The following is a 27,254-nucleotide window of genomic DNA, read 5'->3' as shown; positions in this document are numbered from 1 at the left end:
CAATACTATTTACAATAGCTCCCCCAAAATAAAATTCTTAATTATGAACCTAACAAAACACATACAAATAATATACTGAAAGAAATACTAATGAAAAAAATTAAAGAACTAAAAAAAACGATAAATATATCATGCTCATGGACTAGAAGTCTCGAAACAATAAAGACGTCAGTTCTCTCTAAATTGATCTACAGATTTGATCCACTGCCAACCAAAATTCCAGCATGATTTTCTGCACACAGATAAGCACATTCTAAAATTTACAAGGAAAGGCAACATGACTATAATAGACAAAACAATTCTAATAAAAAATAAGTTGGGAGAAATCCCTGTATCTGACTTTAAGACTTTAAAGTTACAATAATCAAAACACTGTGAGATTGGAGAAAGATAGATACATACACTGATGGAACAGAGTCCAGATATAGACCCAGGGAAATACAGCTGATTGTTTTTTGACAAAGATACAAATGCAATTCAATGGAGATAGGATAATCTTTTCAACAGTGTTGAAATTAGATACCATATGTAAAAAAAAAAAAAAAAGTCAAGAGTCTCAACCTAAAACTCCTACCTTATATAAAAATTAACTCAAATAGATCACATGTCTAAATATAAAATAAAAAGCTATAAAACTTTAGAAAAAAATCATAAGTGAAACCCTCTGGGAGCTTAGATTAAGCAAAGAGTTCTTAGATACAAAACCAAAAGTATGCTCCATAAAAGAAAAAAAAATAAATTGGATTTTAGTAAGATAAAATCTTTTGCTCTGTGATTGGCAATGTTAAGAGAATTTAAAAGGTAAGCTATAGAATATATCTGCAAATCACATATCTGACAAAGGGCTTACACCTGGAATATATACTTTAAAAAAATTTTTAATACTCAACAGCAAGAAAACAAATAACCAAATTTAAAAATGGGCAAAAGACTTAGAAGTTCACCAGAGTGGACAAACACGTGGCAGATAAACATACTTAAAAAGATGTTCAATGCCATTAGCCATTAAGGAAATGCAAATAAAAACCACAGTGAGGTACCACTATATACCAATTAAAATAGTTAAAATTTAAAAATACTCATACTACTAACAGTTGGTAAGGATGTGGAACAAATAGAACTCGCATACATTGCTGACAGGAATGTAAAATGGTACAGCCACTTTAGAAAACAGTTTGGAAGTTTCTTATGAAGTTAAACATATACTTACCATATGACCCAGCAATCCCACTCCTGGGTACCTACCCTAGAGAAATGAAAACTTAAGTTCATGTAAAAATCTATACAAGAATGTTTATAGCAGCTCTAGTCATACTGCCAAAAACTGAAAACTCAAAAGTCCTTCAATGAGTGATGGATAATCAAACTGCAGTACATCCATACGATGGAATATTACTCAGCAATAAAAAGGAACAAACTACTAATACATGCAGCAACTTGAATGAATCTCAAAGGCATGCTGAGTAAAAGAAGCCAATCTCAAAAGATTACATACCATATGATTCTATGTATATGACATTCTTAAAATGACAAAACTATAGTGAAAGAAGTGGTTGCCAGGAATTTGGGATGTGAGGAAACGTGTGACTCTAAAGAGACAGCATGAGGGAGTTTTTTCAGGAGCTAAAAATATTTTGCATCCCAACTGTGGTAGAGGTTATACAAATCTTCACGTGTGTTAAAATTCGTGGAACAGAACAGCAAAAAATAAATTTTACATATGTTAATGTGAAAAACAAAAATAAAAAGCAAAATAAGTTGCCTAAGCCCATTCCCAAACTTAGCAAATCAGGATCTCCAGTAATAAAGATGCAGCTGGTTGCATTTTTAAGAAGCTCCATGGGTGATCTTGGTGTATTTGTATAGCCAAGGAAGAGAACTTCTGTTCTAACTCCTTAATTTTGATTTCTCCATGCCTTCTGCTACTTCTTTAGGTCAGGCCCTCATCTCCCGTCAGGCCTACTAACTCCAATTCATCCTCTACATTGTGCCAGAGTGATCTCTGACAGGATAAAGTTCAAGTTCTTCAGCATTACACACAAGACCTTTCATGATTTAGTCCCTGTCTACCATTCTTATCTCTCTGCATGCCCTTCCTTGCATTCCACACTCTAACAATAAAGGAGCACTGTAAATCCCCTGAAAAGACCTGCTATTTCACATCTCTAGAATTTTGCTCAAACTGTGTCTTCTGCCTGAATTCTACCCCACCACCAACTTGCCTAGCAGGCACCTCAAGATTGTGTTAGTCATATATTCTCTGTCACTCCCCAACTAAAAATCTTTCAGTGATTTTCCATCCATCCTTACTATCACCTGTAACACTTCCCATGAGTCTCATCTACCATTTCTGCTGCCACACTGAAAACTCTTAAAATGCTAATCTTCTACACCCATACTTTGTGTTTTTTCAGCTATTGATGCCTTAGTTAGTGATGCTCTCCCCCTTTCCCAGAATACTTTTCCCTGTCATCTTTTCCTGGCTAAAACCAACTCATCTTACTAGAATATACAGCTGTTATCACTAAGAAGTCTTGCACTTCCAGGCTAAGATAACTACACTTCTCTATTTCCATAACTTCCTCTGGTTACTACTTTCTCAACAGTTACCATATTGAAATTATTTTGTATTCATCTCCCTCAATTTGCTCCTTAATAGCAAAAATCATATTTTATATCTTTATATTTCTCAGGCTTAGCATAAAATCTGGAACAAATAGGTACTTCAATGATTCTTGATGAAAGTAATAAATGGGAGAATAAATTTACCAGGTAACTTAATACACACCTCCTTTTCTCCAAGAAGACCCAAGTGGCAAACTACATGTTGATAATAAATACCTAAACCTTGATCTACAACTCAGATCTCTCTCCTAGGCTTCTGTCATTTTATAAACTACTGTTGGAGCCAGGCACTAGGGCTCACGCCTGTAATCCCAGTAGTTTGGGAGGCCGACGACGGGAGGATCGATTGTGGCCAGCCTAGGCAACACAGTGAGACCCTGTCTCTACAAAAAATAAGAAAAAGATTAGTCGTATATGGTGGCGCACACCTGTGGTCCTAACTACTTGGGAGGCTGAGGTGGGACGATGGCTTTAGACCAGGAGTTTGAGGCTGCAGTGAGACGCTATAATTGCACCACTGCACTCCAGCGGGCAACAGCGTGATACCGTGTCTCTTAAAAATAAATAAATAAACAGATAAATAGATAGACAAATAAAGTACTATCAACTAAACATCTTTACTTACATATACCACATGAACCTCAAACTCAATTTCAATATAACGGAATATATTTTTTCCTCAACTCTTTTATCTCGAATGTGCTTATCTTCTTGTATTGCCATTTTTGGTGAACAGATCCAACTGCTCAAAATCGCCTCATTAGAAATCTCAAAATCACCCTAAATGCCTTTCTTTTCCTCATTTCTCACACCCAGTTATGATGTCCTGTTGATTTACTAATATGTAAGCTTTCCATACTCACTGCCTCAGTTTCAAGCCCATGCTTCTTCAAACCTGGGATATGACAAAAGTTAACAGTCTCATTGCCTGCAGTTCTGAATCCCAGCAACCTACTTTTCAAAATGCCAACAGAGTGATTTTTCTGAAGTGCAACATCATGATTTCACTCCTTAACTCGGCACCCTACTGTCTATAAGAAAAAGTCTAACCTCCTTAGTATGGCATAAAAGGTCTTCAACGATCTGGCCCCTGCTTTCTTTCCCAGACTATACCCCACAGTCATACTCAACTCCCCACAGTTCCCTAAGCATAACCATGCTTTCTCATACTTCTATGCTCATGCAGTTAGTTCTGCCTGTAACATTCTATAGCATATTCTTCTGGTGAGCTTCCAAGACTGAAGTCTAGGGTGATTCCTCTATAAAGCTGTTCCTGACTCATAAACCCACCCTACTACTACTGGAAAGAACTAATTAATTCTTCCTTTGGGTTTCCATCAATTTTATATGTCTACCGTGGTACCTATTTATCACTTATAACATCCACTTGCTGCAAATCCGTCTCTCCCCAGGAGACTATAAGCTCTTGAAGGCAGGGACCAGGTATGATTATTGCCTAGCTTCTCTATTATCTAATACACATTGAAAGTGTTCAATAATTGTTTATTAAACAAAATAGCGAAGGCTTAAAAGTCTTTATAATAGTTTTTAAAATCAGAGTTCACAGTAACAAAATTTAATATACAAAACATTATGTTGTCCCCAACATCTTTTGAAACCTACATACCTTTCTTGGCTTAAGGTTCTCTGAGGTGAAACTAAGGCTTCCTTTGTGTTTTAGTAGATAACAGCAACCAATGAGGTTCTCTCAAAAACATTTCTTAATTCTTGTATAATACTTAGAACCAAAATCCACTTTTTTAAACAGAAAATAGCCAATTAATGGGCATTATTCCCCCCCCCACAAAATATACTATCATCAACAAGCTACAATGAGTGTTTACACCTTTTAAATAACATATATTGTTCCTAAGTGCAAAGTAAAGAAGGTTGTTTCTCCTACTTTCTCATCTCACCAGTCTGTACCACTCTATAAACTATTCTCTCTGACCCACAACCTCATGCTATCCTTGTTATAGAAAGGAGCCTCTATCAGGCCTATCCCAGTGCTACTCTGCCCTATAATGTCCATGTTCCAAAATTAATCCATTTTCTTCCATTATCTCAGTCAAATTTCTCATTCTCTCAGCAGGGCAAAACTCAGCTAGACGTTGAAAGCAAGAAAGCATTCTCTAGAAATCTAAGGACAGCACTAACATATGAATAACTAATATGTTTAATATTCCCAAAGATTATCTGCATTTTAAAAGAGGTAGTAATAAGTGCAAATAAATATTAATATAACAGAAGATTTTTGAGAAATTTCCCAATGGGGAAGAAAGAGAAGGAAGACAGAAGTTCAGCTACTCAGGACTAAGCAAGCTATAATCAAGTTATAATGGAATAAGCACAAATTTCAGCTAATTTTAGGAAAGCACTTATAAACATGAAATATGAGAAAAAGAATATCTATTAATACAACTCACAGTACTGTACTGTGACTCAAATGAGATATATAGGAAAATGCTTAATAAGTGGGAGGTTCTACACATTAATAATTAAAAAAAACTTGGTATCCAACTCTAGAAAGGATATACATTCAAGAATTTGCAAGAGTAATTCTATACCGGTTAGCACTACTGGGCTTTCTGTAGGCATCAAGAAAACCTGAATTCGGGTTAGTGCAGTGGCTCACATCTGTAATCCTAGCACCCTGGGAGGCCAAGGAGCAGGGATCACTTGAGGCCAGGAGTTCAAAACCAGCGTGAGCAACATGGCAAGATACCATTTCTAGAAAAAATAGAAAATTTAGCCAGGAGTGGTGACCCATGTCTGTAGTCCCAGCTACTCAGGAGGCTGAGGCAGGAAGATTGCTTGAGCCCAGAAGTGAGGCTGCAGTGAGCCATGGTGACGCCACCACACTCTAGCCCAGGCAAAAGAGTGAGACACTGTCTCAAAAAAGAAAAGGAAAGAAAACCTGTACTCGTCAGTCAGTTTTTCATGCTTTTTCTGGATGTGCTGAGAAGGCCTCAATGGATACATACATGAAAATGATAGCTTCTGAAAGCTACATCCCATTCTTGGCTTAGGGTTCTTTGAGGTGAGACTAAGGCTTCCTTGGTGTTTCAGAAGATAACAGCAACCAATGAGTTTCTCTCAAAAGTACTTTTTAATTCTTATATAACACTTACATAGATTACCAGAGGCATAAATTACAGTAAGTCCTCATTTAACATTGTCACCAGGTTCTTGGAAATGGCAACTTTAAGCGAAATGAAATGACATATAATAAAACCAATTTTTTCTTGTAATAACATAACATTATTCAAGGACCTGCTCAAATAATGTTTCACTTAAAGTCAAAGTTTCCAAGAATCCATCAATGATGTTAAATGAGGACTTACTGCATAAATATTTCCAAGTCAAAAGTCTATGTGAGCCCAGTTATTCTCTCCTCATTCTTAGGAATCAAAGTGAGAAAGGTCACAGAGTACATCTGAAGAACAAAACAATTTCCTTCCTATTATCACAGGCTAATAAGTAATGAAGCCCAAAATACAATCAATCTCTAATTGATCCTAGTTAGGTATACTCAGTCTAAACAATACCAAAAACACTTCATTGTCCCTGTGTTCACTACTAGGCTCACTCGCTCACTATCATTCAATCATCTATATTTGATGTCAGCAACTTTCTTGATTTTATTTTTCTATTTCAATAAGAAGACCACTACTTATCTTCATGTGTTTTCTTTTTCCTCTCTTACTCTATTTAAATACCACAGGCTTAGGGAAAAAAATAGGTAATACTTTTGCATTTATAGAGAAGTTCTTTAGAAGTATATAGACTCTGTAATGATGTATACTTCTAAGAACACCATATTTTATTCTAGTTCTACCACAAAATAAGACCGTGAAATATCTCTCGGTATGATTATATTTGTCAAAATTTCCTTGTATTGGCAACACTTTTTCTCTGCATACCTACATATATTTGTCCCAAGAAAAATACTATTATATAATCTGATTTGTCCATTGATTCATCTTCCCATATCAATAAATATATCTTCAGCACATCACTACTCAGTACTTTGTAATACTCCATTGTATGACCATAACATTATTTATTAAACCAATCTCGTATGTTGACTACTTGAGTTATTTTCAACTTTTAGAATTATAAACAGCATAATGATGAATAAACTGGTATATATATCTTTACAACATATCTCTGATTATTTTCTAACAATAATTTTCTAGAACAATTTGAAATAAAGGGGGTAAGAGAAAGGGGTGGACAGCTCAAGGAGACAGGAAAAGAAGAGGAAATAGGGAGCAAGGGAAAAAGATGACAGAAAGGCAGGTGAGATAGATAGGACTTTTCTTTAAAAATATATAACACAGAATGTCTAAGTTTATTAGCAGAATTGTTATTTTATTATTTTCAGCAAACTCCTATTACTTAAATTTATGTAGGCTGAAATTCTTCCTTACAATCTTAACAAACTGAACTCCTTTTTGGAACCTTATTTTCTCTGCCTGGATATGTATGGGATTAATTTTTATCCTTAATATTAAAATATTGCTGGACTAAGATTTGTAGGAGCCCCTATACATTTGAGTATTTTTCTTCCTGCAATTTTTCAGTTCACACACACAGATATTTTTTAGTGTAGAAGTTTTCTTCAGTATGTCTTTATTATTTTATTTGTAATTTCTGATTTTGGTTTTCTGTTTCAGAAAATGAATTATCTGTATGTCCCATAGCTTTATTTTCCCTGTTCTCCATATCTAACTCTCCTCTCATCCTTTCAGCTTCTCCTCATTCCTTCTGGGTCTACAACAGATTGCCACCAATCTATTTTCCTACCATGTAGTGAATTTTCCTCCATTTCTGCAATTTAGTGGTCATTTGGAAGGTCACAACAAGGGTTGTTAACTACATCCTAATTTGTATTTCAGATTACCCTCTGATTATTTTTAAATTGTCCCAATTGCTTTAAAATATGTCTTTATGAATCAAGAATGTTTTCATGTATCAATGCTGATAGAGATTCTGAGAGTTTCAAAAAGAGGGAGAAAGATAAGAGAATCAGGTAGGAAATATAAAAGGAATGGTGCAAAAAAAAAGGAAATGATATATTGTGATAATTTTTTAAATTAAAAATTCAGGATAAAAATGAGAATTAAAAAAATTAAAATTAAAAGAACTGAAGAAATGCAAATATTCTTGAGAACATTTGATTTCCAAACAAAGATAATTTAATTTTATTATACACCTCCTGAAGAGCCAAATTATAACAGTGACTACTACCTTCAACAAAATATTTGGGGACATTAACTTACTAAATCCACAAAACCTTTACATTAAGTAGTTTCAGTCAAATAAACTGGTGAGAGATATCTTAATTACATAGCATAGCATTAGGCATACATGAGTAGCAAAATCAAACAAAGCTCCTTATTTGCTGTTAATGAAACATCATGTTGCTTTTATAAATGTTAAGGATAGAAAGCTTCAGTGACACTGAATTGATACAAAACATTTGGGGGAGAATTAAAAAAATCAAGTGCTATTCAATTTAATAATACAAAACTTAAAACTGCTTAGTAAATATTCATAAGTATAGTTTTAATATAGTGATAAAACAGAAAATAATTAGCCAATCTTTCTTAAAGACATTTTCATTCAAACCAAGAAAAACCAACCAAACAAAAAGAATTATAATGGTGATGATTTTGAGAACCGTAACATTTTTTTAGGGAAACCAGAATTTTGCATATTAACTGCCTACTCAAGTGTGCTTTTTGAAATGTAAAAGAAACTTAAGAATTGACAAAATATTTAACTATTTCAAAAGGAAAATAATTCAGTGAAGATAACCACATATAAAAGTTTAAGACAGTATACCTTGGCAGATTGATTTTTTTAAGGAAAGAAAGTTCTCCGTAATACTAACAAAAGTACCTTTCCTTCTAATTTGCCATTCAAGAGTCTTCTCCAACAGTCATAGATTAAGGGTGGAAACAGAAAGAACAAAACACTTTCACTTCATTTATGCAAACACAGATTCATCACGGCACTCAGGAAAAAAAATATACATTCTGGTAACATAACTTTAATTTCTGTCCTTCTAGTAAGATAGCTGTAGATACATAGTTGGCATTTACTATAAAACTTCTATTCCCTAATAATTAAAATTATACTTATTTTTGGACACTGGTGTATATTTTAGAATCATAATTATTAATCAATTTCTTCTCAACTATAATACTTTTTTCCTGATATGTAAGAATGAAAGGTAAGAAATGATGATTAAGTAATATGTTAATAATATGCTAAGAGTGAACATTAGAAAACTTAAAAGAAAATCCTTAAAAACATTTGGAAAAAGCAAGCAATATTATAAAAAAATAAGAGATAATGAAGACTAATGAATCCTATCAGATATCATGTTAGGTAATATACTAATATAAATTGATAATGACTGATGGAATACGATGTGATAAAATGTTTTTTAAATTATTTAGTAACTGCTGTTAAAACACGTATTAATTCAGAGGAAGAAAATGAACTTGTTAAATGCATCCCTCATATCATACCCTGCTATGGTCTGAATGTCTGTGTTCCCCCAAAATTCACAGGTTGAAACCTAATCCCCAACATGTTGGAATTAAGAAGTAGTGCCCTTTTAAAGAGGTCTGAGGGAGCCTGTTTCCCTCTTCCACCTTGTGAGAACACAACTAGAAGATGTTGTTTATAAAGAACAGGCCCTCACCAGACACGAAATCTGCCAGCACCTTGATCTTTAACTTCCCAGCCTCCAGAACTGTGAGAAATAAATTTCTGTCATCCATAAGCCATCCAGCTTAGAGTATTTTGTTATAGGAGCCCAAACAGACTAAGACATACCCTAATAAAACAGACTAAGACACACCCTAATAAATCTAAAGAAAAAAAGCATTAAAAAAATCGAATAATAAAATTTATAGAAAACAAAGGTATAGATATTCTAACTACAAAGAGGAGCTATGTCTTTGTTTTTTTACTTTTAGAACAGAAAAAAAATGTAAAGGAAAGATTAAAGGATGAAAAACTGATCGAAACCAATAAATCTAAAGAGAGCAACTACCCTATCTTGCTGTCCTCAGTGCTCTGCTGTATACTTGCACCAACCACAGGTATAGTATGTTTACAGCAAGCTTGCCTTAAGGAATAAGAGCCAAAAATGACTATACTCTAACCAAGTGATCTCAGTCTTAAGAGTTGATTTTATATAGTTCAGCATACATAACAAGCACTCAACGAATTTGCAGGGATTAAAGAAAAAAGAAGAAAAATCTGTGCAGCAAAATTCAAATATAGATGTCCCCAAACTCAAAAACATTTAAACTAATGACACACTGTAAAAATGCTAGGTAAAAGACAACATAGATATATAGAAATGCCTATGAAATTTTGATAAGAACAGAAAACTGAAAATCATGACAATTATACAATAATTATATTTACATACTTACAGAAGAAGCCATTGAGATTTATGAGTTATTTTTAGGTAACAAAATCTTTTTGTAATTTCACATGACATTTTAATAAGATTTTGTTTTTATCTCAATTCTTAAAATGATTTGAAATGCTATAAAATATTAAGATAAAAAGCAAATCAGAGTATTTTTAAAGGGTTAGGAATATAAGCACAATAAAAGCTAGCCTATCCAGAATCCTTGGGAAGTATTACAAGAGAAATGAAATTTTCAAATGGCTTAAATTATTAAAACTTCACTATAAAATTTTGTTACGAATCTTAGAAAATATACATGGAAATACACATGAATTTGCCTGACTTCTTAAGCAGCACAGAGAACTACAATGATATTTTGCATGATGGAGTCAGGGATCCCATTAGGAACACACTGAACACAAATGCCCTGGAGATTCACTGGAATACAGAGTAGTATTTTCCTGAATTGATATCATCTGTTTTGTACGTTAGTATTTGGCCCTTTTTCTTTTCTTGACATTCCTTTCTTCTCCTTTTTGTAATTTGTTACTCATAAACACACAGTGTTGTGGTTAAGGGTGCAGATTGGCTGCGCAACTCCCAACGTGGCTCTGTGTAGGCTCTAATGTCATATTCCAACTCTACCATACAAACCCCAAACTCAATTTCTTCATCTGCAAAATGCAGATAATAATAGTACCTAAGTACATAGGGTTGTTCTGAGGACTAACTGAGGTAAAGCCAATGAAGTATTCAATTGACACAGACCTGGAATATAGTAAACAATAAATTCCTTTCCTCTTACTATGCCTTAAAAATAGCTCAAATTTTTAAAGAATATACGTATTTGTGCACGTATGTACACGCTCCCATGTACGTGTGTAGAAAAAATACAGGTTGTACATCCTTATGAAAATCGGAAATGCTCCAAAACCTGAAACTTTTTGAGCACCAACATGAGGCCAGAAGTGAAAAATTCCACACCTGACCTCATGTGATGGGTCCCAGTCAAAACTTTGTTTCATGCACAAAATTATTAAAAGTATTGTATAAAATTACCTTCAAGCTGTATGTATAAAGTGCTACAAAACACAAGTGAATTTGGAGTTTAGACTTCGGTCCCATCCCTAAGATATCTCATTATGTATATGCAAACATTCCAAAATCCAAAACATTCCTGGTCATAATCACTTGGAATAAGGAATACTCAATCTGTACTTCAAAAAGTTGGCAGTGTTTCAGTGAGATAACACTTTGTACAAATTAGATGGCTAAAATAAAAAAGGCAGTAACAAATGTTGGCAAGGATGTGGAGAAATGGGAACCGTCATACACTGTTTGGGTGGGTAAAATGGTGCAGGCACTTTGGAAAACAATTCAGCAGTTTCTTAAACGTGAATCATAAATTTATATGGCCCAGCAATTCTGCTCCTAGCTTATCTACCCAAGAGAAGTAAAAATCTATGTCCACATAAAGATTTATACACAAATATTCACAGCAGTATTATTCATTCAACTCAAATATCTATGAACAGGTGAATGGATAAGCAAAATGTGATATATCCAAACAATGGAATACTACTCATCAATAAAAAGAAGTACTGATACATGTTTCATGAATGAACCTCAAACACAAGCTGAGTGAAAGAAACCAGACACAAAAGACCACCTATGTATGATTGCATTTTATGAAATGTCCAAAAAAGGCAAATCTAAAGATAGAAAATAGATTAGTGAATACCTATAGCTGAAGGTGGCAACAAGGATTAACTGTAAATGGGCACTAGGGATTTTACTGGGGTGACGGAAATGTTCTAAAACTGAATTATGGTGATGGCTACACAATTCAGTAAATTTACTAAAAATCATTACAATTAAATAAGGTAAATTCTACCCTACATAAATTATACCTCAACAGAGGTTTCGGGTTTTTTTCCCCCAAAAAAGTTAGCAGTGGTTATCTTTAGCTCTTAGTGTTACAGGTAATTTTTTTTCCAAGTTTACTTTTGAAAATGGTTTGAAAAAAAGGGTTTGTTTATAAAAAATAAAAATTAAATGTTAAATTTATTGAAATTATAAAAGTAAACAGACTGAGGGATTCTCCTCTGTATAAAGTGCTTGGCCTTCATAATATCTACCTTGGCTGTTATATTTTTACCATTTCATTTCTTAGCAAAGTTGTGGATAGAGTTGTGGTTATTAAATAGCTGATTGAGTGTCACCATATGTATTTTTGGGTTTAAAGTTGAGAGAGAAAAATTAATGGTCTCACATGGAGTTTCCTGAAGATACTGCCAGAGGTAATATTGTGATATGAAATATTTTAAAGATTTTCATAGCCTTTTCTGAATGAAAAGGTAACACAGGCTATATAGGCCAATTTAGTTATATCAAGTCTAACTCTAATCAAAACATACTGTTGAAAGCAAAACACACAATTTCTAAATGCTTGGGCCCAAGACTCTTTTTGTTTGTCTGTCTGTCTGTCTGTCTAAGACAGAGTCTGGCTCTGTCACCCAGGCTGGAGTGCAATGGCATTATCATAGCTCACTGCAAACTCCAAGTCCTGCACTCAAATGATCCTCCTGCCTGAGCCTCCCAAAGTGCTAGGGTTATAGGCATGAGTCACCACACCAGGCCGCAATATCTGTTAAGAAATTTTTCAAGAGACTCTACTTAACACATGCTAAAGGCTGAGAATAACTGCTTTCTAGATTTATGAAACAATCAGAGATGAGCCAAATACAGTATTTGATTACATAAACAAATATATGGCATACTCTGTATAAGGAAGCTCAAATAAAGAAATTAAACTGGGTCTGAAAAGTTAGGATAAAAGGAACTTTCATTCATGTCCAAAGGCTGCCTTAACAAATTACCATAAATTTGGTGGCTTAAAACAAGAGAAATTTACTCTCTCACAGTTCAGGATGCCAGAAGTCTAATACTAAGGTGTTAGCAGAGCTATGACACATCTGAAGGCTCCAGGGAAGAATTCCACTCCTTGTCTCTTCCTAACTTCTGGTGACTCTCGGCATTCCTTGGCTTGTGGCAGCATAACTCCAATTTCTGCCTCCATTTTCACACAGCTTTCTTCCTTTGTGTGCCTCAGTGTCCCCTCCTCTTCTTAAAAGGATACCAGACATTGGATTTAGGGCCCACCTCAAGGCCCTAAATTAATTAAGGTTCTAAATTTCACCCCAAGATCCTTAACTAATTACATATGCAAAGTTCCTATTCCAGGAAGGAACCAAACAAGTGAAAAGCTTATTTCCTCAGGGGAAAAAAAACCCCACTGAAAAAAACCTGACATCTCAAATTTGAAGTTGTTTTGTGTCATTCTCAGTAGAAAATATCCTATTATATCATTGGGAAATTCTATCATTAAAAAATTCTAAAATATATGCAGAATGCAAGATGAAAATGTTTTACCATATAAAAACCTATTTTTGCAAAGGCTTTTTCTATCCTTGTGTTCTCCATTGAGGTGAATGCCATCTATAATCAACCCGAAGCTCTGGCTGCAAGATTGGATATCATCATTTCCTTTGTCACTCAACAAATCCATAAAGCAAAAATATATTTTTTCAAAATATATTCCAAATGCAAACAATTCTCACCCCTTCCACTACCACCAACCTAGTCTAAGTCTCCATCAACTCTTGCCAGAGTAAGCCTTTAAAAATGTAAATGCGCCATCCCTAAACTCCCAAATTTGCCCTCCTCTTCTACCATTCCCCATCTCTCTCCCAGCCATACAATCCTCTTTGCAGACTGAATCACACCAAGCACACACTCATCTTGCTGTTTCCTGTTTCTGTTTTCATCCAGGCATCTGAAAGCTGAATCTCTCATTTATGTCACTTCTCTGTTCAAAAGTCATCTCACAGAGAAGCCTTTCCTGAAAACCCTATTCTAAAGTAGCACTCCTGTGCTTTTCCCTTTACCCTTCTGAACTATTTCTTCAGATAACAACCTCACAATATAATATATATTAGTTTGTTACTATCATCCTTATCCCACTAGAATATAAATTCAGTGAAAGCATGTTTGGTTCACTGCTGTATGCCCAGCACTGAAGCAGTATCTGGCATATACAAGGAGCTCAACAAACATCGGAATAAAGAATATACCTAGTTTGGAATGGCAATAATAATTTACTCATGTATTTTTCCTTTTCAAATATCCTTCCTCCATTATGTGAGGAATATTATGACAAATATTTCCTCAAATTATTTCCCATTCACAATTTTCTCTGTGTAAGTTAAACTTTATCAGGAGAAAGAAACTGGTTACCTGCCACTAGATGGGGTAGGAAAGGAAAAGCCAGTCAGTGAACATTCCAACTGCTTCTTATTTCTGACTTTCTTCTCCTCCCCATACCATCAACAGGACTGCTGCTTTCACAAAACACACGACTCTTCTGGAAGATGGTCTCATCAGTAGTTAGAGCTACTGTACCTACTTTACCTTTCTTTCCCCTTAAACAGTATCCCAAAGTAAGTTCCAAGGAACAATGTGTCCTAGGGGAGTTATCTGAGTTAATAGTCACTGAAAAGTGTCAAGCAAATTTAGGAAAAACTTCATTAAACAAAATTGAGCAGGTTTCTTTTGGAGGACTTTTCAGAATCCTAACTATATTTATGTGCATTGTAAATTTCCAAAATGGAAACAGATTACACACTGTAACCCAAACTTATTTTTTTCAACCCAAATTTACTTTTTTCAAAAATCTTCTCTAAGAACTTGGGCTCTATGATATTTATTTTATTCAATACTATCCTGGAGAAAGAGCCCCTAAAACCAATCTGAAATATGAAAGAAAAGAACAAATGCAAATAGTATCTATCTTTCTTTCAGTCACGTCATTCATTATACTCTTTTTTCCTAGCCCTCCCCAAAATTCAGACAGCCTGGCTTACTGAAAACACCTTTTATTTTGATATCAAGGAAGGTTTAAAAGGAGAATTATTAATGGATTTAAATTATAATTAAGATGTTCACTGATGGCAGGATATTGTTTGAGGATAAGTCATTTTTCCATAAATGGTGAAGAATGACAAAAATTAATAGTTGCCAAAGTACCATAAAACCAGGGCCAAGAGCACTCAAATAATTTCCCCTCCACCCACATATCCCTTCTTTATACCACCACCAATCAAAATAAGAGTGGGATTAGGGGGGCTGAAGGAAGCAAGTTCTGTAACATTTGAGTCTCAATATTATATTTCTGGGGGGAACTAAAATTATAGGTAACAGACTCATATAAGAAAACTAAGTCAGTAGGATCACTTTATAACATGATGAACAATATAAATTCATACTGATACAAAAATTATTTTCCTAACAATATTTTCTCTGTTGCCATCATTCCCCCATATTCCTGCAGGGAATACATCTTTATCACTGCCTTCATATGCCTCCTTTCCCTTTAAAATCTTCTTCTGGTACCCCTTTCACTACTATTCTGTTATCAGTGCCAGTTTTCAACCTTGAACTCTTTCATCCTAACATTTGCAGAATATCTTCATAGATATCCAATGTCAGAAAGCAGAAGATGAACTAGTTACAGCCCTAACATCAAAGAAACTCCTGAAACTTGGAGGCCTGATTGGAATACGTCCCAACTACACCGTCCCCAAGAGACAACAATGCTACCTTCAAGCCCAATCCCGCAACAATCCTAAATTCTTTGAAACTAAAAATAGCTCAGCTGTTGTCTCATCTGCCAGCAGATGGCCAGACTATTTTTAATTCAGGATTCTCGAGAGCAGGAATGGATCAGGCTAAGCTAGGGCAGCCTAGACTCCCTCACTCTGTAGAGCGCTGTAGTAGGGCAGGTAGCAAGAGAGGGTAACCTAGAGCTGCTCCTAGCCCCTGGGCTTCACATTAGCTGTAACAATGTTCCGGGCTTGGGGAGAGTTAGTTTCTTTGGGTTTTAAAACCATTCTTCAAAACAAAGTCTGACATACGAAAATCTGAAAAAAGTTTTAAATGACTCTGCATACCCCTTAAACGTTTATCTGTTTTTCTTTTTGTGAAAATAAAAGTTCTTTATATAGTGTCTTGAGAATGGATTCTGTTTTAATGATGTAAAATCTCCGCTAATCTAGATGATGTTCCCTAAAAGTTATACTTTTTAGCAAAAAAAAATCATTTTAAGAATACATGATAAACTGTAATCTCATGAGTATGATTTACAGAAAATCTATTTCTAATTGGCCACTATGATAAAAGATGCCTGAACTAATTCTGAATACCAATGCTCTGAAATCTACTCACATGCCAATAAAATGATTTTCAAACAAAAAAGAATTAAAAGTCTTACATAGTATATATATATATATTTTCTTGTTTACTGTCTATCTTCAGCTCTATGGTAGGTACTCAATAAATATTTGAGAGGAGAATGAATACACACAGGCGTATTTAGAAGGGTTATAAAAACACCCATAAAATGCCTCTGTACCTCTACCATGAAACCCCCACCCACTCACAATCTATAGACCCAGGATGACCAAATCAGTACATTCCAATTTAATTTCCCATCCTGCTTAATGGCCACACAAATTATCAAGAGACTAAAGTGAACCTGGCCCAGTCTCAATAGAGAAGAGAAGGGAGATCTATAATAGTTTCCAGGGACAACACATATTAGGGGATACTATCTTCCTGCAAGATATTACACTTTCTGCAAAGATGAAATGGGTTACCCTATCAACTTACACTTGGTGATACTGTTGATGGATAACTGAAGGGAAGAAATAAGTTCACTAGGGATTAGCTACCACGAGATGGCTGAGATTTTGCTTTGTAGGAGGCTAAATGTAACTTTTATGAAATGTGGAAAAAAGGTCTTATACACCACAAGAAAGTACTCCGGTGCCTAGCCCCTGCCTAAGTAGTCACATTCCTCATAATAAGCTTCTACTAACCATATGGAAGGGGTAAAAAGGCAAAACTGGTAAGAATCTGGAACAGACAACACTGATGCAGCTGGCACACACAGCACCAAGTAATTCCTACCTCTAGAAATGGCAAGGACCACTTAGAGAGCTATAGGCCCTCTAAACATGCCACTCAAGAGTAGCAGGAATATTCAATGCACAAGTTAACAGAAGAGTACATTCACATTCATGGCTCATTAGAGGGAATGTGATCATACAATCATTAAGTTCAATACCCTAGCTTTACAGAGAAGGAACTTAAGGCCCAGAGACTTGCCTAATAACACAGATAATGTAACAGAACTGGGATTTAAACCCAGGATCCCAGACTCTCATTCCAGTGAGCTCTCCATTAAAATATGCTTACTTATGTTACCATTTTGGAGAGGAAAATATATACACACACAAAGCGCTTAATTTCTTAAGTTTGACACTTATAATTCATCATATTAAAAATATATTCTAACCAAAAACACTTGTACCCCTGTAGTATTTTGAAATCCAATATATGTATACATAATCTAACGTGGAAAATCTGAATTGTCAAAAACTAAAACTTTAATTTGAATCACTTAAGTTCTTTAACCTGCAAGTTAGCCATAAATCTACATATAACAATTCTCTTAAAAATCTTAAAATCACTTTCTCCCTGATCCCACCCCAATTTAATAATTATTCCTTTTAGGACTCAGATATAATTTCAGTTTTTACCTCTATACAACACTCTTCTCATACATCTGGAACAGTCTTTTGTTAGCTATAACAAAATAGAAACTTTATCCATGAAGATGACAAAAAAATAAACTTAAGCCCATTATTCTAAAGATACAAAATTTTGAAGGTGAAATTTCTTCCATAATGTTTTTCACATCAACAATTTTAAGGAAATAACTGTATAGGTATTATAGCAAGTTAAATAGTAGCCTTACATTTATTTTAATAACTAAAAGCTAATTTTAAGCTGTCTTGAGCCTTTAATTTTAGTATACTTAAGTTATGGATTTTTCCCCTTTTAAGAATGCTTTTTTTCCAAAGCCCATTTAACAAGCTTCCTTTTCTTGCCAATTTGACCTAGTCTACTTCCAGTTCCATAAAATAAAGTGTAAGCATTAGGAATTCATCTTTGTGTTAAATGTCCTGGGCTCTCAAACTATTTCATCTTTGATGTAGGCAATAGATCTATCAGTGTTTCCCCCTTAACAATCCCGTATCTTGCCCAACCTCCCTATAGGTATTGTTTGGATTTTCCCTGCTGCCGGCTTCGTTACACTAGATCTCTTCCGTCTGAACTATAAATCACAATTCAAGCTTGAGAGCAGCTGCCACTGTCCAGACATGTGGCTGGTGGGTGTCATTGTCTTTTTCATTTTCCTCATTTCAAACCCTCCCTTCCCGTCACCTAAGGCCAGTTTATCTAAAGGTTCTCTCCTTCCCCGCTTTTATATCGCCACCCCCACCCCCTAACCACTGGTCTTGTCCTTCCAGGTCAGCCCAGTCAGATACAACATTACTCTCTGTTTTTCCTGTGGCGGAGGCGGAGAGATGTCAGAACGGGCTGCACCTCTTGCAAACCCTTTCTCAAGACTGTCAACAAGGGAACAACTTCAGCCTATCTTCTCAAAGTATCACACCAAAGAATAAAGTTATTGTAATTACGATATGGAGCCCTTCCCACGCCCCATCTTGACATATCGGCCCCACCTCAATTTCCAAGCTAATAAACAACAGCTCGTCTTCTGCTTCATCACAAAGGGTGGTATCCCGTCCGCACCGCACGGTCCCCTCACGCTCTCCGGTCGATCCCTCGAACCCAGGCGCCCCGCGATCCTAAGCCCCGCTGCGGTCCCGGAGCCCAGCTAGCCGCCCCTCCTCCTCTGCCTCGCCTCTGCCCCACATTAGCCGAGTTGCTGTCAACTCCAGCCAGACAGCAGAGAGCTCCGCGAGGGCTCCACGAGGCCGGCGGCGGGGGCCTAGGGCGAGCTCCCGGGCGACCCCACCTCCCGCGGGCCGCCCCAGCCCCCCGCCATTCCCCGGGCCTCCTCCCCGCTCACCTAACGCCACCTCGCAAGCTTTGCGCAGCTGGGAGTGATGCGCCTTCTTCACTTCCTTGTCGGCCAAAATCTTCTCCAGGGCCCGGGTCAGGAACATGTTCTTCGTCTTCTTCCCCTCATACATGGACGCAAAGAAGGAGGCGGCGGCTCGTCCGACCCGCGGCTCCCAACGGCTGGAGGGGAGGAGGAGGAGGTGGAGGAGGGGGAGGAAGAGAAGAGAAAAAGGAGAGGGGGTGGGAGTGGGGGAGAGGAGGCGTGGAGGGCAGCGACAGGATCAGAAAGGGGCGGGCGAGCGGGACCAGTCGCGGTACCGGCCAGGGGCGTCGAGGTCCTCGCCGCCCCCGAGAAGCCGCCCCTCGAGGGCCGCGCCCGTCGCGCCTCCGCTGCTAGACCTGGCCCGGGGGTCCCTTCCCGGCCGCCCCCCTCACTCGTCCCTCCGGCCCGGCGGCGGTGAGGGAGCCCGGCCCAGGCGGCCGTCTGGCAGGAGCCAAGGGACGGGGCGGCGGCGGCGGCAGCTCAGAGGCCCGGCGAGAGCAGGGCTGCCCTGGCTACTGTGGGGATTAGCACCCGCCGCGGCCGCTGCCTGGCCTCCATCACCGCCGACCTGCCCCGGCCGCCATGTTGGGAGGAAACGACGCGTCACGCAGCGGCCGAACGGCTGCAGAGGAGGAAGCGGCGGCGGCGGCGGCGCTGCCTGCCCAGAGCTGCCGCGGCGCCGGGAGGCTGGGGGCGGAGGGCGGCGCGGGAGGAGCGGCCCGAGATGCAGCGCTACGGCGGCCCGGCGGGGCCTCGCCGCGTCCTGCGTTCGCCTGCGGGGCGGCGCGGGGCGTGGCGGGCGTCCTGCGGCGGCGCCGCGCAGTTGGGGCTCCTGCGGGCCGCCGTGTTGCGGGACCGGGGAGCCCCGGACACCCTGCTCCCGCTGGGTGCACGGAACTCCTGGCTACCCTGTCCCCTTTTTCCAACTTTCTGGTGGGAGTGCAGTCCTTTCCCGTTCAGGGGTCACGGGAACATCGTCCGTTCTCAGCCGCACTGGGGTCCACCTGACGCACTCGACTCTAAAATTCGTTCCCCGGCGCACAAAACTGCTATCCAGGACCGCGCTTCTCCGACTACCTCAGGGAGGATTCTCATTTGGGAAAAGTAAGCTCAAACCAATTGACAAGGATTCTGAAATATTTCACTTTTCCATCTCTCCGTAGGATAAATCGAACTCTAGATTTCAGGTCCTTTCTGAATTGACTCTGAAGTTAAGGTAAATGCTTCAGAACGAGATCCCTTAGAGCTCTGTGTTTCTGTGCCTTTAATATTAAGATTCAGCCCAGGACATGTAATGTAAACAGTTTCAGAATGGAAAAGCTTTAAGAACAAAGTAACACACAGGTGACCATGTATGTGCTTTAACACGAGAGTAGAATTCAAATTTCTGCAATGTTTCCTTCTGAGCAGAAAATTATAAAGAATACCATAAAAATATAAGCAAACAATTTATGTGGTGATCTAGGGGCATGTCTCCAAGTTCCAATCTACTGTGTGGCTCCCTCCATCCACACCGGGTCCCTAAATGTTAGGATATCTTTAGCTATTGTTAGATTGCCTTGACAATGGACTTGTCCTAATACAACCATCCAAACCTAAGGAGGAGCTGTGGAGTGACAAAATTTGGAACAGGCTAAAAACTATAGGAAATAAAAAGTGGAAAACTTGAAAGTGACCTGAATTAAAGTAGACAAATAGATTAATTTTTTAAAATTTTATTGTCCTGAGAAAGAAAAAAGTTTATTAATTTCATTTTAAAGACCATCTCTAGATTTCTAGAAATTAGAAATTCATTATACCAGATCAAATGTAATATTGATTTCCATGTACACTTTAATAGATTATAAACTTTTTGAGAGCAATCTCCATTTCTAATTTATCTTTGTTTCTTCATAATGCGAGTATTGTGCCAGGTACTATTAAAGGAACTAGATGATCACCAAATCCATTATTTTTCTTCCTTAATACAGAGGTGCATTGCATTCCCCAGCCTCCCTTGAAGTTAGGTGTAGCCATCCAGGCTTAACCCATTAAAAACAAACAGCAACAACAACAAAAAAAAACAAGCAATCTTCCATGCTCTTTCCACTTCTATGGCCACATGCTGAAGATGGCAGAACCACAAGTTAGAAGGTGTCCCTGAGTCCCCTGGATTGCTCTTGAAGGAGAACCATCCACCCATTAGAAATACCTGTTTTAGACTTTACATGAACACAGTAAATTCATCAGTTATGTTTAGCAGCCAGCTTTATCCTAAACAACATGCTTGGGATCATTAATGAGCAATACAGACAGAGATCCTACCCTGGAGGAGTTCACAGTCTACCCCACAGCAGATATCACAATCTGTAATCATCTTGTATGCTTGCTGGCTCATTCATTGGTTGTATGTTTCCCTCATAAGAACTGGGACCTCATCTGTCTATTCACTTCTATTTGCCCAGCATCTACTATGTTGCTGGCATAGAGATGGCCTTTGTATAAACATGCTGAGTAGAAACTTGGATAAATGAAAGACACTGGGCTAATTAAATATATAGTAGAGAAAGAAATATTAAACAAATATATCACTAGTGAATATATAATTACAATGTGTTAAGCATGATTAAAGAATAGAGTGTTGTGAGGTAATCTACTGTAGTTATGGATTCAGGAATGGCTTCTCTGAAGAAGTAATGTTTACACTGAGACCTGAAGGAAGAGTAGACATCAGTCAAACTAAGTCATGAAGAACTTCCCAGGCAGAGTCTCTTGGGGTGGTGGGAAGCTTGGCAAGTTTTAGGAAACAAGGAACTGTGGCTCAAAGTTAGGATCAAGAGGAAATGGTATTAGTAAGGATGAAGAGGGAGCCAGGAACCAGATCATACAGAACCTTGTAGGCCATGTTAAGGGTTTGGGATTTCATCCCAAGAGCAATGGAAACCCACTGAAGGGTTTTAAGTAGGGGGTGAAGTGATCAGATTGATGATTTTAAAATAATCCCTCTGTTTTGTGAAGAATGGATTGGAGGGGGACAAGCAAGAATGTAGGCAGAACAGTGAGGAATTGATTTCAACAACGCAGGATGACCTGGGCTGGGGTCCAGGGTAACCAAGCAGGATTGTAGAGATCAAGCCCTGCATCAGGGCGGAAGTGAGGCTGAAATCCGAGCATCTGCCCAGGAGAAGGGACAGATGCTAATTTGCATAAAAGTTAGATAGTCCGGAGAGGCAGTGGTGGCAGTGGAGATAGAGCAAAGTAGACAGATTTGAGAATACTTTGATGGCATAATGGACAGGACTTAATAAATTGAAGTGAAAGTAAGAGAGAGAAAGAGGTCACAAATGAATGCCAGGGTTCTGATAGGAGCCAGTGAATAGGTAAAATGCCACCTTGTGGAGATAGGCTGGACTAGAAGATTTGAGGGTCGGTGTGCAGTTTTCAGTTTTAGACAAATCAACTCCTCTGGGGTATGACATAAGCCTTCTAGAAGGAATGATTTCCACCTTCTTTTCTCTTAAAGGACAATTCATCCTTCTCCCTTGCTAGGTTTAGAACTTCACCCAAAAGGTGGTGGTGATTCGGAGTGAGGTAGAGTATGGTGGGAGTAGTCTTGGGAGGTGGGCACTCCTACCCACTTGAAATTCAAGATACTAATTCTGATCTGGAGCAAAATTAGGGTAAGCCTCTAGAATAAAGGTGATATTCTTGGAAGAAAAAAGGAAAGATAATACTTTCAGTCTTTCATTGACAAGTACATGGGGTTGCCAAGCTCAGACAATTTTTACATGAAATTGTGAATATATTTCCCTGTAAATGATTCATTTTACTTTTTATTAATAATGTTATTTGGTGCTTATTCAACTATTGAAATAAATCCATTCTCAGTATTCCCTTGCATTTGACTCCTGTAGTTTTCAAACCAAATTCCATTTCTGAATTTCTAAAATGCCTATCATCCTCTAAATTTTAAAATGTTTTTCTGATATGTAATTGCTTTCTTGAGTCCATTTTGCCTCTCAATTTGAAATCTCACCTTCCTATCACCTAATTCGCTTGTAACTTTGCTGTATACTGACTGCTGTGGCTTTTCCCACTTGGGTTCCAAAGAGTCAAATAATATCTAACAATAAAAGACTTTGATCTGCGTTTTAGCATCTTTGTTAGTATGCTTTATCATTGTCCTTTTAAATATAGATATAAATGCAGTGTAACATAAAAATTAAAATCTTAATAAAATTTTAATGCTGAGTGTATTTGATTGATGTTAAAAGCTAATATTAGTTAACATCAAAAACACAGCATCATGTTCACTGAACTGAAAAAAAAAACTAAAATGCCTCCAGTAGTCTCTCACATGATCTCACTAATAATTCTTTTACCTTTCAAAACATTCCCTAATCTGACCCTTGATTTTTGTAGGGACAGGAAAAAAGTTATTCTTCCCTCTACTCGTCTTAAGTTCATTGGCTGAGGCCTTACAAATTAGAGTGACAAAAGACAGATTAGCAAGAGAAAAGCAAACATTTATTAACATGTGCATGGCATATACCCATGGGAGTACTCAGTGATGAGTAATTCAAAGGGGTGGTTAGAACTTGGGTTTATATGGCATCTTAACAAAAGAACAATAAATTTTTAGAGACAAAGGACTACTTCTAAAGTAGCAAATATATTTACTACTGAGTAGTAAATATATGAGAGAACTAGTAGAAGATGAAGGCTAGTTAGTAAACTTTGTCATGTAGCTTCCTCTGACAGGTCTCCAGGCTAATAAGGGTCTAGAGTGGTCTCCAGTGACCAACTTCTGTCCTTCCTGGTGGGAAGTGGGGGGCAAACGGGCAAACTTATGTCCTGCTTTTAGGCAAATAGGGGAAGGCCAGAGAGCTTTGCTTTTATCTGCTTTTAAATTGCTTTTAGTTCAAGATAATACACCAAATTGGCATGTTTTGGGGTGGCATATTCTGCTATCCTCCACTTTCCAACTAACTTCTCAATAGTAATGGTAACAGTTAATATTTTTATAAAACTTAATACAAGCCAGGCACAACAACCCAAATGAAGAAGGTTCCATTATTATCCCTAACTTAGAGATGAAGAAACTGAGACAGAGAATTTAGTTAACTTGCCCAATTCATACAATTAATAGGCAGTGGAGCCAGAACTACAATTTGGAAAGCCCAGAGCCTATACCTTAAACAACTAAGTAAGCTATACTACCTCTGTAACAGTTTAGTCTGTCTTTTACGGTAACGTCCCACTCCCTCTTCCCCTGATATACACATACGGGCACTCAAGTTCCAACCCATTCCCCTCTCCAAATCCTCCTCCTTCCTTCTTTCTATCCCCAAGAAATATATCTATATAAACACCAAGTTTATCCACACCTACGTGCCTGTTTGTTTTTTCTCAGCAATCCAGAGCCCTCACTGCCACCTTTCTCTTGTTTGTTCTCCCCAAAGACTTTCCAACCTTCAAAGCCTCTTTGAAATTCCATCCCCTCCTAAAAGTTTTTTTACTTCTACCTCCAGCAACATTATTCCCTCCCTTCTCTGCCTTCTTACAACATCAGTCCACCTCACACTTTACACCCAACTATATATCCACAGTAGTATTTAATCAGACTAAATTTTTGAAGACCAGGCATACAAGAAAAAAAATAAGGCAGGCAACTTAGTAAAAGATGAGAAACATTGATTACACAGAAACATAATCAGTTTTGCTGAGAACACAATAATGGCATGACTAATAGAAGAAAGGCCATCTCCAAAGTAAATCAAGTGTGCTTTCTTGCTTTTTATGTGAAGAGGCTTGTAAGCTAATTTGATATTCTGCTTTTAGCAGTCTTTTTGTTTTCATCTTGTTTATTAAGGAGATAAATAAATGTGTCTTTAAACTTGTAGATTCTGCTCATTGTCATGCAGGAAAAGTATCAATTCATTGGACAGGGCAGACAAGAGGGTGAGCATGGTAGATTGAAGAATTTGATTTGGAAAGAAAAGATAGGAAAAAAACAAATTTTTGTTGAATAAGAGACTATCAGATGGTATTTGATAATCAAAGAGAATGTTCCAAACAGAATGTGTTTGGAAAAAAAATTATAAATCTAGAGCCAGAAGTTGGAAGTAATAGGATTTTCCATGAATTTTAAACCATCTAGTGCTAATGTTTTACAGAATAATAAAATTGAAAGCATAAGCTCTTAAATTTTCTTAGAGTCTTTAAGTTATGCAATTCTCTAGGGAGGCAGCAAGTCTTACTTTCAATCTATAGTACTATTCTCTACTTTCCTATGCACATTGTAATTTTTCCTGTAAAGTCACACTAATGATAGCTATTACTTATGAGGTATTTACTGTGTATGATGCCCTTGACAAGCATTAAGTCATTTAATCCTTATGTAACTCAGTGATATATGTATCATTATTATTATTTCTCCTCTCTTATAGATGAGAAAAGTTAGAGATATGACATCAATTGCCCAAGGTTACTGTGTGCCAGAACTAAATATAAGTTTGCCACATGCCAAAGTTCATGCATGCTCTTCAAGCATTGTTCTGTCCTATTTCTTCTTAGGTATTTGTAAATATCTATTTGAAAATGCCTTTTCACCAACATTGTGCTGTAATTATTTTAAGGCAGAACCACATCTCTTTCTTTTTAAACAACTAGTACGTTGAACTAAGTGTTAAATAATGATGACTAATTAAGTGAGCATTAATCTCTCTGATGAGGTCGGGTTTTTCAAAAAAATTAAAAATGGAAATTTATTATCAAAAGCCTACTTTTTGAGCTGGTGTTGTGGCTCATGCCTGTAATCCTAGCAACTCCGGAGGCTGAGGCTGGAGGATAGCTTGAGGCTAGCAGTTCAAGACCAGCCTAAACAACATAGTGAGACCTTGTCTCTAAGAAAAATTTTAAAAAATAAATTAGCTGGGCATGGTGGTGTGTGCCTGTAGGCAAGAGAATCACCTGAGCCTAGGAGTTCTAAGATTTGGAGGCCACAGTGATCTGTGATTGCACCACTGCACTCCAGCCTGGAAGACAGACTGAGACCCTCTCTCTAAAAAAAAAAAAAAAAAGCAGCAGCAGCAGCAGCAGCCTACCTTTTAAAGAAAATGAATTTACAGTTTAAAACCTTCTAGAAAAAGGAATTTCTAGGCTAAGAGGGTTTCAATAGTAGATCCTATCAAACATTTAAAGAAAAAAAATAACACCATATTACCTCTTTCAAAAAAAAAGAAAGAATACTTCTCAGCTTATTGGATAAGGTCAGCACAACCCTGAAAACCAAAACTAGATAAAAACATTGCAAAAAGAAAACTATAGACCTACATCTCTCCTGAATATAGATGCAAAGATCCTCCACGAAATATTAGCAAATCAAATTCAGCAATATGCAAAAAAGAATGATAACACCACATCCAATAGGGGGTTCACCCTGGGAATGCAAGCTGGTTCAGTTTTAGAAAAGCAAGTAATATAATTGACGACACTGACAGACTAAAAACGAAAAACTACGTGATCATATCATTCAATGCAGAAAAAGCATTTGACAAAATTCAACATCCATTCATACTAAAAACTCTCAGCAGACATCCTCAACCTGATAAAGGACATCTTCAAAAAGACCAACTATAGCCAACATCATACTTAATGCCAAAAAACTGATTACTAAGATGGAAACAAGGATGTCCATTCTCACAACTACTCAGCATCATCCTGAAGTCCTAGCCAGTACAATAACGCAAGGAAAAGAAATAAAACACATGCAGATTGGAATGGAAGAACAAACTGTCCTTATTCACAGTCAACACAATTGTCTATGTAGAAAATCCCAGGGAATCTACAAAAAACCTCCTAGAACTTACAAATGAGTTTAACAAGATCACAGGATACAAAGTCAATGCATAAAAATAAATTCTATTTTTATATTTTATCAATTACAATTGAAAACCAAAATCTTAAAAATTCCACTTACAATAGAACCAAAATTAAATACTTGGTTATAAATCTAACAAAACACATTCAAGATCCATACAGTGAAAATAACAAAATGCTGATGAAGGAAATCAAAGAAGACCTAAATAAATGAATAGACAAATGTTCATGGATTGGAAGACATTATAAAGATATCAGTTAACCTGTAGAATTAGCACAATTCCAGTCCTATAG

The 27,254-nt window shown here is 37.3% G+C and overlaps 1 protein-coding gene across 1 annotated transcript in view; it reads right to left on the bottom strand.

Moving 5' to 3' along the window:
- The window catches only part of ARFGEF1 (ADP ribosylation factor guanine nucleotide exchange factor 1), a 130,147-nt gene extending 110,319 nt beyond the window's left edge, over positions 1-19,828 (bottom strand). Inside the window, exon 1 of the mRNA XM_045560548.1 lies at positions 19,065-19,828. Within this exon, the coding sequence (XP_045416504.1) occupies positions 19,065-19,188 (124 nt within the window). The 5' untranslated portion in view covers positions 19,189-19,828. The remainder of the gene's footprint in view (positions 1-19,064) is intronic.
- Between the last annotated feature and the right edge of the window lie 7,426 nt (positions 19,829-27,254).

The sequence above is a fragment of the Lemur catta genome, chromosome 9 (assembly GCF_020740605.2).
Source record: "Lemur catta isolate mLemCat1 chromosome 9, mLemCat1.pri, whole genome shotgun sequence".
NCBI lineage: Eukaryota > Metazoa > Chordata > Mammalia > Primates > Lemuridae > Lemur > Lemur catta.
The sequence above is the reverse complement of the archived record's forward strand: the minus strand, read 5'-3'. Positions and strand labels throughout refer to the sequence as shown.